This window comes from Oenanthe melanoleuca, chromosome 2 (genome assembly GCF_029582105.1).
Source record: "Oenanthe melanoleuca isolate GR-GAL-2019-014 chromosome 2, OMel1.0, whole genome shotgun sequence".
In the NCBI taxonomy this organism is placed as follows: domain Eukaryota; kingdom Metazoa; phylum Chordata; class Aves; order Passeriformes; family Muscicapidae; genus Oenanthe; species Oenanthe melanoleuca.
In genome coordinates, this window is record NC_079335.1 from 94969557 (window position 1) to 94984767 (window position 15211).

At 40.2% G+C, this 15211-nt stretch overlaps 1 protein-coding gene across 8 annotated transcripts in view; it reads left to right on the top strand.

The window, feature by feature from the left end:
- Nucleotides 1-1508: 1508 nt before the first annotated feature.
- The window catches only part of LRRFIP2 (LRR binding FLII interacting protein 2), a 52906-nt gene continuing 39203 nt past the window's right edge, over nt 1509-15211 (top strand). For 3 of the 8 annotated variants that reach the window (XM_056485714.1, XM_056485709.1, XM_056485712.1), the window contains exons 1-3: nt 5186-5297; nt 6158-6195; nt 10169-10273. In XM_056485714.1, coding sequence (XP_056341689.1) covers nt 10184-10273 — 90 coding nt within the window. In that variant the 5' untranslated portion in view covers nt 5186-5297; nt 6158-6195; nt 10169-10183. Of the gene's footprint in view, nt 2101-5185; nt 5298-6157; nt 6196-10168; nt 10274-15211 lie in introns of those variants that run through there. The other 5 variants (XM_056485707.1, XM_056485708.1, XM_056485710.1 and 2 more) reach the window with 3 other exon arrangements.

The following is a 15211-nucleotide window of genomic DNA, read 5'->3' on the forward strand; positions in this document are numbered from 1 at the left end:
TACAGACCTGGGACATGCCGCATTTCAGAAAGTTCTACACAAACTCTCTACTCAAAAATGAATAAAAGACTCCTCCCACTAGCTACGGCAAACAAAAACAGCCCAAGATGTTTTTAATGACAATTCTCCACAAAGTCCAGAAAATCAACAGGTGAGTCGTTCTGCAAGAAAGTCAAATCAAAATGAAGGTTTTAAGACAGTATTTTTTTCAGTCTTTTCTGTAGATGAAGGTCCATGAGAAACTTACTACTTTACCTCCCTCCAGTGAGATCATCCTCTATTACCACAGAAATTAATGTGATGTTAAAAATAAGCATGGTGAGGCTATACTGTATGATCAGCTGAGGAAAGGGACTGAGACAATGTAGGGTTTCTCACACAGAAAATTATAAAATACTAATGAGACACAAGAAATATGTTATACATCTGCTTTAACAGATTTAAATCACTTGCATATCCCTTTTTCTTTACTTTATGCACATCCACTTGAGCTTCTTTTAGTAAGACATTTGAACTCTGGTGCATGTTTTTGAATCTTACCACTATGCCTGTCATTTTAAGAGTGCTTTTTCATTTCCATGTGATTTCCAACATACAAAATGCCATCTCCTCTAATTATCTCTACACTCTTAGAGTCACCCTGCACTTAACTGCAGAGGTGTTGGAAAGCAAATTACTACCAGTGTGATCCCAAGTTTATCTCACAGCAGAATCTCACCAAGTTTCATGACTGTTTTTGTACAAACCGCAATATATGTAATGGCATAGCAATTTTCTTTCCCCCCTGTATTTTATCCTTAGGGATTATGACGGCTGCTTGCATTTAAATTCTGATATTACGGAAGTCTGGTCGTGTTAGGCCGGTCAAACCCAAGGTGCCATCGCCTGCAAACGATTTTTACCCACAAACCTTGTGTGGCACCATCCACGGGGATCCTCCGAGACGCTCCCGCGCCGGGTGCGCACGGACGGGCCCGGCGCAGGCGAGTCCTGCTGCTGCTCCTCCCTCAGCGGCGGCCGCGGTCGCCCGGAGCCGTTCCCCGGGGAACGCCGATCAACAAACCGGGAATGAAGCACAAACAGGCGGTGTCAGACCTACCTCTCCCCACCGCAGCACCGAGCCAGCCGGCCTGCCCGATGATGAGGAGGGGCGAGGCGGAGAGCGAGCACTGCAGTACGACACGCTATAGAGAATGAGCCCCCTCCCTCCGCTGCCTGCCGAGGAAAGGAGAAGCGGGGCGAGAGGAGGGCGCTGCTCCCTCGGATCGCCTCCTCGCTAGGCCGCCACAGGCCGCAGTCACCCACTCCGGCCCGGAGCTCCAGCAGCCCACCAGCTGCCGGTGAGGCGGCGGGTCCCTGGCAGCGGAGCCGAAGGACGCAGAGCGGAGCCGAAGGAAGCAGCGCCGCGCAGAGCGCAGCCGGCCCCGCCCCGCCCCGCCCCGCTCCGCTCCCCCGGCCCCGCAGCCGCGCCCGCCGTGCGCACGCGGCCGTTCCGCCCTCGCGGCCTCCCTTCCGCGGCGCCTGCGCGCTGCGCCCCCGGCCTGCGCGGGGCCGGGCGGTGTGGCGGCTGTCGCTGCCGGCGTGGGTCGCCGTGCCTCCTGCGCTTCGGCTGTCGGGCGCTCGTTCCCTCTCCCTGTGCTCAGCGCCGGCCCCTTCTTCCTTCCGCAGGGCCCTGCAGGCGGTTTGAAATTTACCGCAGTCTCTCACTCGGGGTCTCGATGTGGCCGTAAGCGCCCGGCGCTGAAGGGGAGGAGGCAAGAGCGCGGGGCGGGGAGAAGGAGGGCGGCCTGGAGCGGGGCGGCTCGTCTGCCTGCGGCTCCGGTTCCCCCAACCCCTCTCGGGAAGAGGTGGGAGGGGACGGTGGAGAGGGTTAAGTGAGGTAGCAGTTCCCTTTGCCGCGGCCCGTGCGCGACGGGCACTGCGGTTGCCCTGGGGCGGCTTTTGCCACGGTTCCCCTATCTCTGGGCGTAGGGAGTGAGGGAAGGAAGTGATTCCGGGATCCACAAACCCCTCGCACCCCTGGAAGCGGTGGAGGGAAGAGTGAAACAATTTCCCCCTCCCTCCTGAGGCGTCCCGGTGCTGCGGCAGGCTGGCCCGCAGGTAAGGCTCCCTGGGGCCCAGGCAGGGTAAGGGCGAGGGCCGGGAGGAGGAAGGGTGTCAGACACAAAACTCGGCCGACGAAGCGGGGCGGGAGCCCGGTTCTTCAGGTTTGTAGGAGCGGCTCAGCCGGAACTCGTCGGCCGGGCCGGCGAGCAGAAGGAGAAGCTCGGGGCGGTGGTGTGCGGCCCCGTCCGTGTGGCCGCGGCAGGCTCGGCGCGGGCGGACCGGGGGAAGCGAGCCCGGCCTGGCCCGAGCCCTTCCGGCGGCTGCTGCCGCTGCCCGGGCGCGATCCCTCCTCCCGGGAGCCGGGAGCTCCGTGCGCCCCTCGGGGCTGAGGGGAAGCGCCGGAACGAGGGAGGAAGGAGGGTGTGCTGAAATCACAGCTGTGTGCTTTTCGGTGCCTTTCTCTCTCCCACTTCCTCGGAGCACGTTACCGCGGCTTCGCTGTTCCCAGCAGCAGGGCGTGCCCCCTCTGCAGCGAGCTGGGAGTCGGGCACTCTTGCTGATGCTTGGTCGTTTGGTTTCTTTTTTTTTTTTTAATTTGTTTTGGACCACGCTCTTTTATTTTTAGTATGGTCGGTTGCTGTAATTGTAAAGACGTTGTTGAGGATGATAAGAGAGATGAGCACATTCATGAGTTTGGAAGGAGCCTGGAAACAGCTGCAGACTGTGATCTGTTCCATGTGTTTTAAGTGATTTTCAGTTTGAATCCTAGCATGACTCTTTGAAGGGCAGTGTTATGTATTTCACTGATAATAAAAATATTTTGTCGATGAGGTAGTACTGTGTTGACTTTATGTGATATACTCGGTGGTTTCCTTATTTTAGAGAGACCTACAGGCATTTTTTTGCTTGAAGTGAGGAAGGTCTAGGATCAATTTTCTCCCTTTAAAGTATCATTAGGGTAAAACATCTTTGGAGATGTGAGGCAGGAGGTTACAAAGTGTAATATTAAATCAATGTTTGTCTGAGCGCCTTAAACGTTCATTGTGTCTTCGCTTTGAATTGATGTAATTAAATGTATTGCAGCGCAGAAACAGTTACCCTCTTAATATACATCTGCTTCCCTGGTTAATGTAATTGCTTAGTGATGATGTGAGAATAGATAAAAGGTGCTTTAGCAGTTTGATGTACATTACATCATTTTGCTGTTGTTTCTTGTTACTTGGGTTTGGAGGTATTTAACTTACTGTCAAGTCAGTCTTACCTGAAGTGAATTCTTGGCTAAAAGTGGAAACCCGTGAATACAGGACGGTTTTGTGAAATGTGTCAGTTGTAGCTTGTTGACCTAAATGCCAGTATTTCTTGTGAATTGACTCCAGAGGAGCTTTTTTTAAAGTCTCGTTCTCTCAGAAGATGGCATAGTACTTTCATACATGTGAACTTTCAGAAAGTGCTGTTTAGACTCTGTGTAGTGGTGATCTGTAGAGCTTATTAAGGTCTAGATTTTCACATAGCACACAAGTTGGCATATGCATATACCAAAAAACCTAGAACAGTATCATATATAATTGAATAGCTTTGGTATATAATAGCTTTGATACTGTGTTGTTGTTTTTAAGACCCTAGTGTGAAGATGTGTGGTGATAGTAATGAATTAGTGCAGTTCAGTAGCATTACAAAAATGATTAGAATTGCTTTCTGAGAAAGTAATTTTATTTTATTATCTTTGTATCTGGAAACTAGGTAACGTGCAGTTGTAGGTAAGGGGCAGTTTCTGTTTATACATTACATGCCCTGGAAAATAGTTTATGTAAGTAATGCTGCCTGCTTGTAAGGGTGATGTAAAAGTTCACGTTTCCTTGAGCTAAGCTAGCAGTGTTAGATCTGCTTTAAGGGAAGAAGTGAAGGGGTATTTACCAAAGAAAGGGCAGGTGGACATAAGTGTTTCTAAGCCTACCAACTTCACTACCACAGCAGGGAACTTGTCAGCAGGAATGATGTCAGATGATAGTTTCTCCAACTGCTGTTCCTTCTAAGGGGTACCCAGGACAATTTCTTTCCATTGCTGCAGTAGCTTTTCTTCATTGTACTGTAACTGTAGCATGAGTAGGAAAGAGTGTAGGAGTGTATTAAATTGGTGAGGGAAAAATATTTTAAATAGTTGCAGCTTGTTACAGAATGTGGGTTGTTACCATGGGGCTCTCCATTTCATTAAAAGTGGAGCCTCAATATAGCAGCAGTGTTTGGTTTTTTAATGAGCAATGAATCATTTTTTTGCAAAATAACAGAAAGGATACTCATTTTGCAAAAGCTGACAGTATAAAAATGGTGATTGCTCCATTTTAGAATAAACACTTCTGGAAGATCCTTGTGTTTGGGTTTTTTTTTAATTTTATTATGCATTTTCATAATTTTTATAGTGCTCATTTTAATACTGTCATCCCCTTATGTTTTAAAGTTCCCTTTGAATTCTTAGTTTATTCCTGGATCTTCAGCATTTATAGTAGCACTGATTCTAGAAAAGCCAATCTGTGTTACACTGTTTCTCTGAAAGTTATATATGCTTTATATTGTGCCCCAAGAGATTCTCTGGTGAGTCACTATTATAAGAGCTTTCCAGATGCTGCATGTAACTGGTGATAATATCATGTATGTAATGTGCAGTAATGGAATCTCCAGTTGCAGCTGTTGGCAACTGGCTGGCGGGGAACTCCTACTTCATAGAGCAAGTTGCCACCGCTTGAAATTGGAAGATATTTTGGAATTTTGGTAATTTGCGAAGACTGCTGGAGGTCACCAAAGATAGCTTGGGAGGTCTGGAGGTGCTAGCCAGGCGCTGTTACACTTCATGGATTCATCAGGCACTTGCAGACTCTTGCAAGCTGCATAATGGCTTTTTGATTGTCTTAACTGGAAACTTTCTGTTGGTCTCTAACTTCATCACACCAATGGACTGAGGGATTTCAACTCCCTCTAAGGAATTGTAATTTTATTGCTAAATTCATAAGAAATTGTGTTTCTCAGATTTTAAAATGGCAAGTAAACTGCAAATATACTGCATAAATAAACTGCACTGTGCAGTTGTCTAAAGAGTAAGGGTTTTTTTTTCCCTGAAAAAGCTGACATAAACTTGTCTACTCAGAACAGAAACTTTGTGCTATCGGTTTTTGAAGTGGGCCATGATTAGAGATGAACAGCTTCTTAAAACAGAAACACTATTCATCTGCTGGAATAAGTTTGCCTCCAATACAGTGGTAAGCACTGGAATCTTTTAGCAGATTGTAATTATATGCTTTTCTCAGTCTTTGTATTTTCCCTTTAATGTTGGGCTCTTTCAGTCATAGTAGCAGCTCTTTTTTGGCAATAGTTCTTGTTTCGGTTAATATTCTGAACTAAGGTATTAATTGGAATGAAAATTTCAAATGAGTCCTTAAAATGATTGCATTAAAGCTCAGTCTATTTGTCAGTGAATTAAAACCTAATGTATTTCTCTCTCTTCCTGTGTGCCCCTTTGTTGGGTCATGGCCACCCTGTGGTCATGCAGCCCTTTTCCTTGTATAGGTGGTTTTGGACTTACGGTATTAATTGCATTATGGGGTCTTTCTTTTGAGGAAGACTCTTGTGTCTGTCTTGCATAATTTTAGATTTTTCTATGTCTGTTTGCTTTGTCTCCTGTAAAGTTTGCTTGGACAAAGCACTAAAGGTCAAGCAAACAAAACTGCGGTTTCCAATACGATCGTGCTCCTTCTCAATTATGAATGCAGCTGTCACAGTACTAATACTTTTGCATTCAGATTCTGTTTCTAAATGATATTAATTCTAGAGCAGTGCTGTTCCTCTCTGTTGTTGAATCAAGTATACAGAGATGGTGTCTGCTCAGGTGAATTTTAGTGATCTTGTAGTCTTGCTCGAAAGAGAAGGGGAGTTTTGGTCTGTTATTTATAGCCTGTTCACACTAAGGTATCTGGATCCTATGTATGTAATGCCAAGTATGCTGGCGTACACCCAGGCGTTTAGAACAGGTGGTGCCATTGAAGGTGGTGAGTGATAGGCCCTGAACTGGTAGTGTAGCTTTTTTTTTTCCTCTGAGACAAATCAGACCTTTTTTTTCTAGGAAGCAAAGAAGAAACAAGGAGAACGTTTAGTCAGAAGGTAATGTGAAGAAGACTAGACAGCAAAGACTTGTGGAAGAGATAAAATGTGTATATGCCTGAAGACAAATGAGAGGGCATTTGAAGGATTTCATCACAGGTCTTCTGGTTTGTTTGGGGACTTCAGACACTTCATTGTTTTGGAATGAAATGCAACAGGATGTCACATCATCAGTTATGTAATACAATGTGTAACCATGCCTATAGAATTAGGCACGTGATACACGTGACTCAGGAATTTTGAACAGTAAATGCAACAGATATTATAATGTTCTTTCCTTTTGTATTAATCTTTCTAAACCATAAAAGACAATAGCAAACTGCTATTTGTCTGTTTTTGTTGTGGTGTTCTCTTTAGTTATTTTTTATTAAAATTCTAATATGACAGCATGTATTAAATTCTTTATTGCATGCAGCAGCAAAATTCATTATCCCATGCTGCAAAATAACTTTTTGTGTAATCAGAAAGTTTTTGAAATGGAACATCTTGGAAGTATTTCTGCATGCATGTGAAGCATTGACATCTTATATTTTCCTGAGAAGTAGTATAATGATATTTATAGTATTAGGGTAGTTAGCATAATAGCAATATATCTAGGTTTCTGTAACACCAAACAATATAACAAGAAATTAAATACTCTAGCATATATCAGCCTAATTAAAAGTTAAATGGAATGGAAGAAATTGAGACAAGACCCTTGAAGAAATATTAAAACATCTAATTAAATAAAGCTTAAATTGAGGTTTAGTTTCAAAGTTGAGAGCAATAATAAAAAAAGAACTGTGTATTTTCTTTTAGAAGGATTCTAAGGTGGTCATCCTTTGCCCAAATTATTGTCAATTAGAAAAGGTTTTTCAGAGCCTTGTCTAGTTCAGTTTTTACCATCTTTAGGGATGGACATTTCACAGTCTCTCTAGCCTGGTATTTAACTGTTCTTGTTGTTCAGCTGCAGGGTCCACTATTTGCACATGATTTCTGCTGGAGACGTGGACACTCTAGATATTTGTGTACCTGTGCTGTTCTCTAATATGTGCTGTGCTATGTCCTAGTGCACATGGCACTGAGAGCATACCTAACAAGGTCACATTCACACCCTCCCTGTACTGACCACCTGCTAGCTGGAGCTCAGGATCTTGCACCCACTGGGAGGGATGCTGTATTGGTTGGACAGATATCATGCAGTCAGTGGGTGACTTCTGACAGCATCCAACTGGGGTTTGACTGATGCTGTTAGCCCTCCAAATCACTGCTACTGTCACTGTATAGACTTCCAATTTGGTTTTGGTTTTAGTTTCAAGAGGACTCCTTTATTTCAAACAGTTTCTGTTTACTGTAACTGACAATTCTCTTGTTCTTCAACATGGCTAGTTTTGGGCCCATACCCTGTCAGACAATTTTGCTTATTTGATTCACACACACAAAGATTCCTATCTTCATGTTTGTTATTATCCAGACCATTCTGCCAAGGGTGGGGCTTGGCAAGTGCCCACTACTCTCACCTGAGTCATTAAACAGTGGCCCTGCAGTTTTCTTAGTCTTTCTTGTGTTCCTGATGTCCTTAGAGTTGCCTTCTTCTTTGTCCTTATCAGCCTTTGTTAGTTTTGGCTTCAACTGAGCTTTGACTTTCTTAATTCCTCCTTGTAGGCAAAGGCTGCACCTCTGTATACCTTCTGGGTAATCTATCCTGTTCCCTCTTGTGTTTGGGCTCAGTCAGGAGTTCTGTGCTCATTCTAGGTGAGAAGCATGGCAGAGAGCTGGCAGGAATGACACTCTTGCCTTCTTCCACAGTGACTGAGATGGAGTGTGTTTTCCTCATTTAAAGCATCAGCATCTAATTTTTATGAAATTACCACTCTGCAAATAACTACAGTTCACAACTGAACATAGCTATACTAAAATTATCTATATTTGCACTATAACCCATTACATTTCCCAGATCTGTCTGCCAGCTAAGAGCATTTCACTCGGTTAACAAACCAAAGTTTGTTGTCTATTAGAAATGGTACATTGTTTAAAGGAAGACAACAAATGCAGTTCAAGTCTATGGTATGTGCAGTTATTCTGCAGTTTTTACTTATGTGGTAAATACTGTTAAAAGAAATATTACCTTTAATGTGTCAATTAAAATAATTTCATGGTTAGTGACTTTTAGTAGATAGATTTGATTTCTTTTCTTACATGAATACCATTTATTGTAGTGAACATTTAATGATTTTTTTCTTGTGGCTAGTATATAACATTGTTAAAGCCTTCTGTACTAGTGGTAATATTTTGTGTTCATGTAACTTCTAGTTTGGGCCCTATCTGCTTTTAATATTTGAAGTCAGCCAATAAGAATTACTGAAGAGAGATGCAGATTTTTTGAGATATTCAGAATGCAGACAGCAACCTCTAGCTCTGAGATGAAACCTTTGCCATGGAGATATCCAGACTGTTTGTGCATGTATTTATCTAAATTTGCCTGAGTACAAGACATAAGTTTACTTGCTTGTTTTTAAGACTAAAAATACAGACTCTTACCAAATAGATTAGCAGTGACAATACTGAGCAGATGAAGAATAGTAAAATACCTGTAAAATTTGAAGCAGAGTTAAAAATCGTCTTGCTTGCAAGGAAAAGAAAGGAGTAGTGGTATAAAGTTATTAAGGGAAGAGTGGTAAAAAGGTGTAAAAGCTACAAAATAAGAATAAAAGTTCTGTGATGCTACTTGGTGCCTTTGAGTACCAGAAAATACCCCAATATATTTTGGCTTTGTGATTGCTGTGTAAAAGTAATAAAGTAAAAACTCTGCTTGTACAAATACTTGGGTTTTTTTTTCCTTCTTCCCCTTTGACTAAACTATAATCAATTACTGAGTGTCTTCTAGTTAGATCCAGTAAGAAAGGTAGTTCAGTTTCAAAATAATAACCAATACTAGTTACTGTTTAGATCTCTTCTTCCTGCAAATAGAAATATTTGTTATAACTAAGGTGTTTTCTCAAACCCCTTGTAGGATACTTACTTTGTCAAATAGCTTGTCTACCACAAATTTTAGTCTGACATTTGGGAGGACCTGGATGTCTGGAAGTAGGATTTCTTTAGGACATTTGAAAAAAGCTAATATGGTTGTGGTTTTTTGAGGTTTGTTGTTTGTTTGTTTGTTTGTTGTTTTGTTTTGTTTGTTTTTTAGGGTTTTTTGGTAACATTTTTCTGATTGTAGCTAAATGGGCTGTGTTTTATTTTGTTGGTCATTTTTATATGCTTGCAATTCATAAGCAGTTTCTGGAGGAAAAGTAAGAGGGTATCTTATGTATTTTGGGTATATGTTGGTAGTATCTTTCTCTCTTCATTTCCCAATATGAAAATCTTGTTCTTGTAGGCAAAAGAGTAGCTTTTTTGTATAAAGATGTCTTTATTTCTGCTGTAGTAAAACTTCTGCTTTAGAAGTTCAGTTCTAATTCATGTGGCTGCGTGAGAACAGCTGTGTCAAAATGTAAATAAGGCACATCTAACTACTTGGATGCTCAGTAAAGTTTGTCTGTTGAGCCTTTTCTGTTTTGAGGAGAACTCTAATGATCATGTAAATTTAATTCTTGAACACTTTGTTGTCTATTAGGTGTTTTTTTTCACATCCATAACTTAATAGTTTATATCTTTTTTGGAGTTATGTAAATTGACAGACAACAGAAGTATCTTTTTTGAGCCAGGAGCAGTTTACAGTTGTGCCTGACTTTGAAGCTGTAGGTAAACTGATGGGTTCTGTTCAGTAGAAAAATACTACGTGTGCACCTTGAAGGATGCAGTGGTGTTCTGTAAAGCTGCCACAAGCTTTTGTGATAAAGTTTTACCATTACATGCCAATTGCATGTAGATTTCTTGAGTATTACATAGCTGAAGGTGGGAAAACTTAGGACATTGTTAGATTGGTTGATTCTTTTTATTTCCAGATCTTAATTAAAACTGAACTTTTTCCTGTCTGTGTTTTCACATACAGATTCAGAGGATAAAAATGGGAACTCCTGGATCAGGACGGAAGAGAACTCCAGTGAAAGACAGGTTTTCTGCAGAAGATGAAGCTCTAAGCAGCATTGCCAGAGAGGTTTGCAAATTTTAAAGTGTCTTGAATTCAAAAATAGTGATGGAAGTAATCTCATTATCCAGGGAAAGTTAATTTTTTAAGATGTGCTTTAAAAAGTATAGTTAGCAAAAAAAAAAAAAATTACAATTAATATAAGCTGAGAGAATTTTTGATCAAAAAAATCACATTAACTGAAATGTCAGCTAACTATATGATTAGTGTACCTTCACAGATTTACACTTAAGCCTAGAAACTATTTCTACAGATACTTACATGCTTGAAGATAAATGAAAAGGTGCTATCTCAAGTGTAAAATTAAAAAAATACACACACTTATCCTATTACAGTGTGTAATGTTCTTAAGATGGTAAGTATAGTGGATTAGTGTTGAATGTGTAGTAGTTGTTATTAAAATATATTTGTAATAGAATCTATTTCAAATGTGAAAAGTCACATTTCTTTCCAAAGAATCCTAATATGTACACTGTACCAGGAATTTCACAACCAAAAAAAAAAAAAAAAAAAAAAAAGAGGGCTGGAGACAACCAGTGAACATTGCAATTAACAGGAAGTTGATACAAAGGGGAATTTTATCCCACCAGATATAGGCAGTTAGAATTTAAAGTCTTAGAGATGTCTGTTTGGTCCAGAGTATTTCTAGGTGAAAATGGTGTGACTAGGGAACAAAAGCCTTAATACTGTTTCTATAGAAGTGGATCCAAGTTCTTTGGGGCTACATTATCTACAAAGCTGCTTGCCCTAGTTAACCTAAACAAGTGCAAAATGTGGATTTTAATTTGCTTTGTAAAGTAAATACTTGTTTGTATATGTGTATGTAAGACAAAATAGGTAGGTAATAGGTCTCTGAAGAGAAAGCTGCTTAGACATTTTCAGGTGTATCTATCATAGACTATAGGCAAAAGATAAGCTTTTTCAGTAAAAAAACCCCAAACTTTAGTTGATAACTTTACAGAAAGTCATGTTCATAGTCATGTTCTATTTCTGAGGGAAGGTCTCACTCTGTCAGCCAAGTTCTGTGTGGGACTCTGCATCATATATGATCTCACTCATCAAGGTCTGTCTCTCATTTTTTTGGGAAAACAGTGAATAAGAAAGAAAGAATATGGCCTTAAATTTCTTTGAGTATATGCATGCTTCCATAACATCTTGTCGTTTAACCTAGAAAATGATCTCAATAGCAATATGTAATACATATTATCCTAGTTAAAATTACTGTTGGGCTTTGTTCTCTTGTATCCCATTTTTTAGAAGACATTACTTACTAGAATTGAATTGAATCCTGTAGTCCCTGTGTCTTCTCTGGAAAATCTTCCTAAAGGTGTTCTAGGTATTAAGAGATGGTAAACAGAGTATGTAGAAACAAAAGGCTGCACTCAGGATGATCTGTATGGTGAAACTGCGCAAAAGTGCTCTGTGATTCAGAACAGTCACAAAATGGCACTAGGAAGTATTGGAATTTGTAGTACAAAGAACTCTAGTAAAGTGACTCTAATGTAGTGTATGACAATTCAGGGTGGTTTTTCTCTAAAAGTTCAGATTTCAGAAAATGAAACTTTTAATTTGACAAAATTGTAATTTCCTTGTTCTGTGGCATGTGTCAAAAAGAAAAGGTATCTTCCTTTAAGTAGCAGTAACATTGATTTCTAGGAAATTTGGTTTAAAGAATTCTTTGTCACTGATCAACTAAGTTATTTTCCATATAGTCTTTTTTCTGCACTGGTTGAATCTGATGTCATTTTATATGAAAATATTTAATGGAAGATAAGGGCACTATTTTAGGATCTGAGGTGCCTGGTCAGATGGTTCCTCTTTGATATTTCTTAAATTTTTTTCCATCTTTCCTCCACATCAGAAAACGTTTTTCTTCTGTTGGTTGTTCCCTCCCCTTTATTTCTTGTACTTAACTTCTGTTATGTAGAGACCTCTTCCACATTTTTTCCTTGGTGTGGGACTAGCATTGAGACAAGCATTTTTAAAATGCACAATACAATACACAGAAATATACTAAAACATTAACACTGGAGTGAATTTTTGCCTTATTCCAAGAACTTTTGAGTTACTAAACCTCTTTCTTAGGGGCCTACTTTTTTATACTATGGTGGGGTTTTTTTTGTTATTTTTTTTTGCTTTTTTTCCCCCAGCATTGAATTTCCTTGCTCACTGGAACTGAGGAAGAGTAAAGGTGATATCCAGGGACAGGGATATATCTGTGCTTTCTTTCCTGGAAGTAATCTCTCCCTATTTCACAGTGTCTGAAGTGAAATTACTTGCAGTTGATCAGTTTGGCATCTTATCTTGGTACAACACTTTATCATGCTTTTTTCAAAAGCTGCAGGAGCAGGTGTAGATATATTGTTCCATGTGTTCCTTTCAAGGAAATAAAAGAACTGTGGGTGTAAAAGCATTCAACTACATTAAAATGTCGTGCTGAGTGTATTCTAATTATAGCAAGGTTAATTTGAAGTCAGCTTATCTCTTAAGAGGAAAAAAATGCCTGTCTCCTGAAAGTATAGAGTTCCTTTATATGACCTTTTTGTTCTTTCTCTAGCTTTCATAATGGATTCTGAAACTGTTAGCTTTCTCAGATTGATGAAGAATAAATCACCTGGTGTAGAAGACAGTTTCATATATCTTGTGCAAAGTTCGAGCTTCCCAAAGTACAGGTGATGATTGTCTAGTGTAATTTCAGGCTCTTGGCAACATTATATTCTTATTTGTTAAACAAAAAGGATTCCCATGTAACTAGGTGAATGAAAATTGAGGTTCATATTCTCAAGATTATGTTCACAGTCTACATTGAATACAGCTGATATGATCTCAAGATGTTTTCCCTGTGTGTTTGTTGTGGGGATTCTCTGCTTATTAAATTCTTTTGTGGACAGAATATCTTTGGCTGAGTTGTGCATCACTGCTTCACTTGTCTTTGTAGTTTGCAGACAAATTATTCATTTAAAATACTTAGCAGTAACCTGTCATCACCATCTTCTAGGATTGCCAGTCCAAAAGCAGTCTGATTATGTGAGAATGGAGGTTTCAGTCACCTCCGTGTCCTTGCACTGCCTGTGGCTCATGCTCAGATACAATGAATATCATGACGGGGAGTGAGAAGAGTCTGACGCGTGTCATCTCACCATCCTCAACCTGCTAAACAGGAGTTTGAATGCACAATCAGGATTTACCATTCATAGCCTTTTCTTGGGTGTTGCCATCAGCAACCCTTCCATTCTTTAGGGATGTGTAACTAGATGACAGGGAACTAGACCTTGTGGAGAAGCAACATTGCAGCAGTGTTCACTGGATTTCTGCCTTGTGGAATGTTGTCTCCGTGTTTTGGTTGGGTGGGTTTTTCTCAGGAACTGTTCTTATGACTATTTTCACTATATAGCAAGAGCATGAAAAACTCTTAAGGTGTTTTCTCATGGCTGAGAATAAAGATTCATTTTGATTTAAAATTCACTTTCTAATTGCTCAACTTTGAGTAGAGGGCGGTTGTTCCTACTTTGATAAAGATATGATGTTATGGAATTGGCACAGTACAAGAAGCTGAGTTGAGTATTTTTACATGTTTAAATGTTTTAAATGAGGGCTATATTATGAATTTAGGAACAGTTAACAACAGTCTTTGTCATATGAATCTGTTTAAAGTTTAGTACATGTTTTTATCTTCATGGTTCAGCTTCTGTTAAGAACACAAGCAAAGTCCCAAAGAATTCCATCCTTGTGGATATTGTCTTTGTAGATGCTAGGTGATTTTTTGTTTTGTTTTAGTAAGAGGTCACTAAATATTTTTAAATTGGCTATTTTAACCTTAGTATTAATTCAAAGTCTTATTTGCTTTCATTTTTAATAGTGGTTAAGGATATATATATAGGATATATAAGATACTCTAGAGATTTTTAATATATATATGAATCTGTGCAATAAATGGAAAAAGAATGAGATATCAGAAACAAAAACTCGTAATAAGTCATGATAAAACATAAGATTTTGTTGTTTGTAGCTGGGGCAGAGACATCAGAAGTAGAAAACAGTTTTCTGAGGAGCCATAAGAAATACGTTTAGCACATGAGTGATAGTGTTGCCTTGATTTCATGAGACAGTATGGAGATAAAGGCAAAAAGCATGGAAATGAGAATACAGAAGAATTGAGCAGCAGAAGGAATCATAGAATAGTTTGGATTGAAAGGGACCTTACAGATCATCTAATTCCAACCCCCTGCAATGAGCACAGAATCCTTTAATGAGACAAGATGAAATTAAGTTGCTCTACGCAGTTATCTATTAAGAATTACGGTGAGCATCTTTTAAACGCTCACCGTGGTGCTCAGCCGGAGCTGGCAGTGTGTCCTGGTGCCGTTCCATGCGCCCGTGGCCGGCAGGAGCAGCGGTCCCGCCGCAGGGACACTCGTGTCCTCAGCGCTGCCATCTGCTGGAGGAAGTAAGTGCTCCTTAACCGGGCCTCCTGCACTGGAAACTGCAGGACTGCATATCCCTTGGCAGAGAGAGAAACGAGTTCTGTGTTATATCAGCCCATGAGGACAAAATAATCCTAATCTTTTCAGAGGTGAATAACATTTTAGGATAGTCTGTATTTTAACTTTATGAAGCTTTTATGCTCAATCTGAGCTAATTAGAGTCACCTTCTCTGGAGTATAAAAATTAAAAATAAAATACTGTTGCTTTCTAGTGAATTCCTTTATGCAGGCAAGGGAAGGAAAAGATGCCTATTTACCCTATGGAGATAGATATTGTGCTTCTTCTTGCTCAACATTGAGGGAAGCCTCTACCATATTGATTCTGTGTTATTGTCATACTGCTAACCTGGATAAAAACAACCGTGATTGTTGCTATGAAGAGGCTAAGAAAAGTACATCAGAAAGGAGGGTCTCCAGACTCAATCTTTACAAAGGCATTCACGTTAAAGTCTCCTCTTCTTTC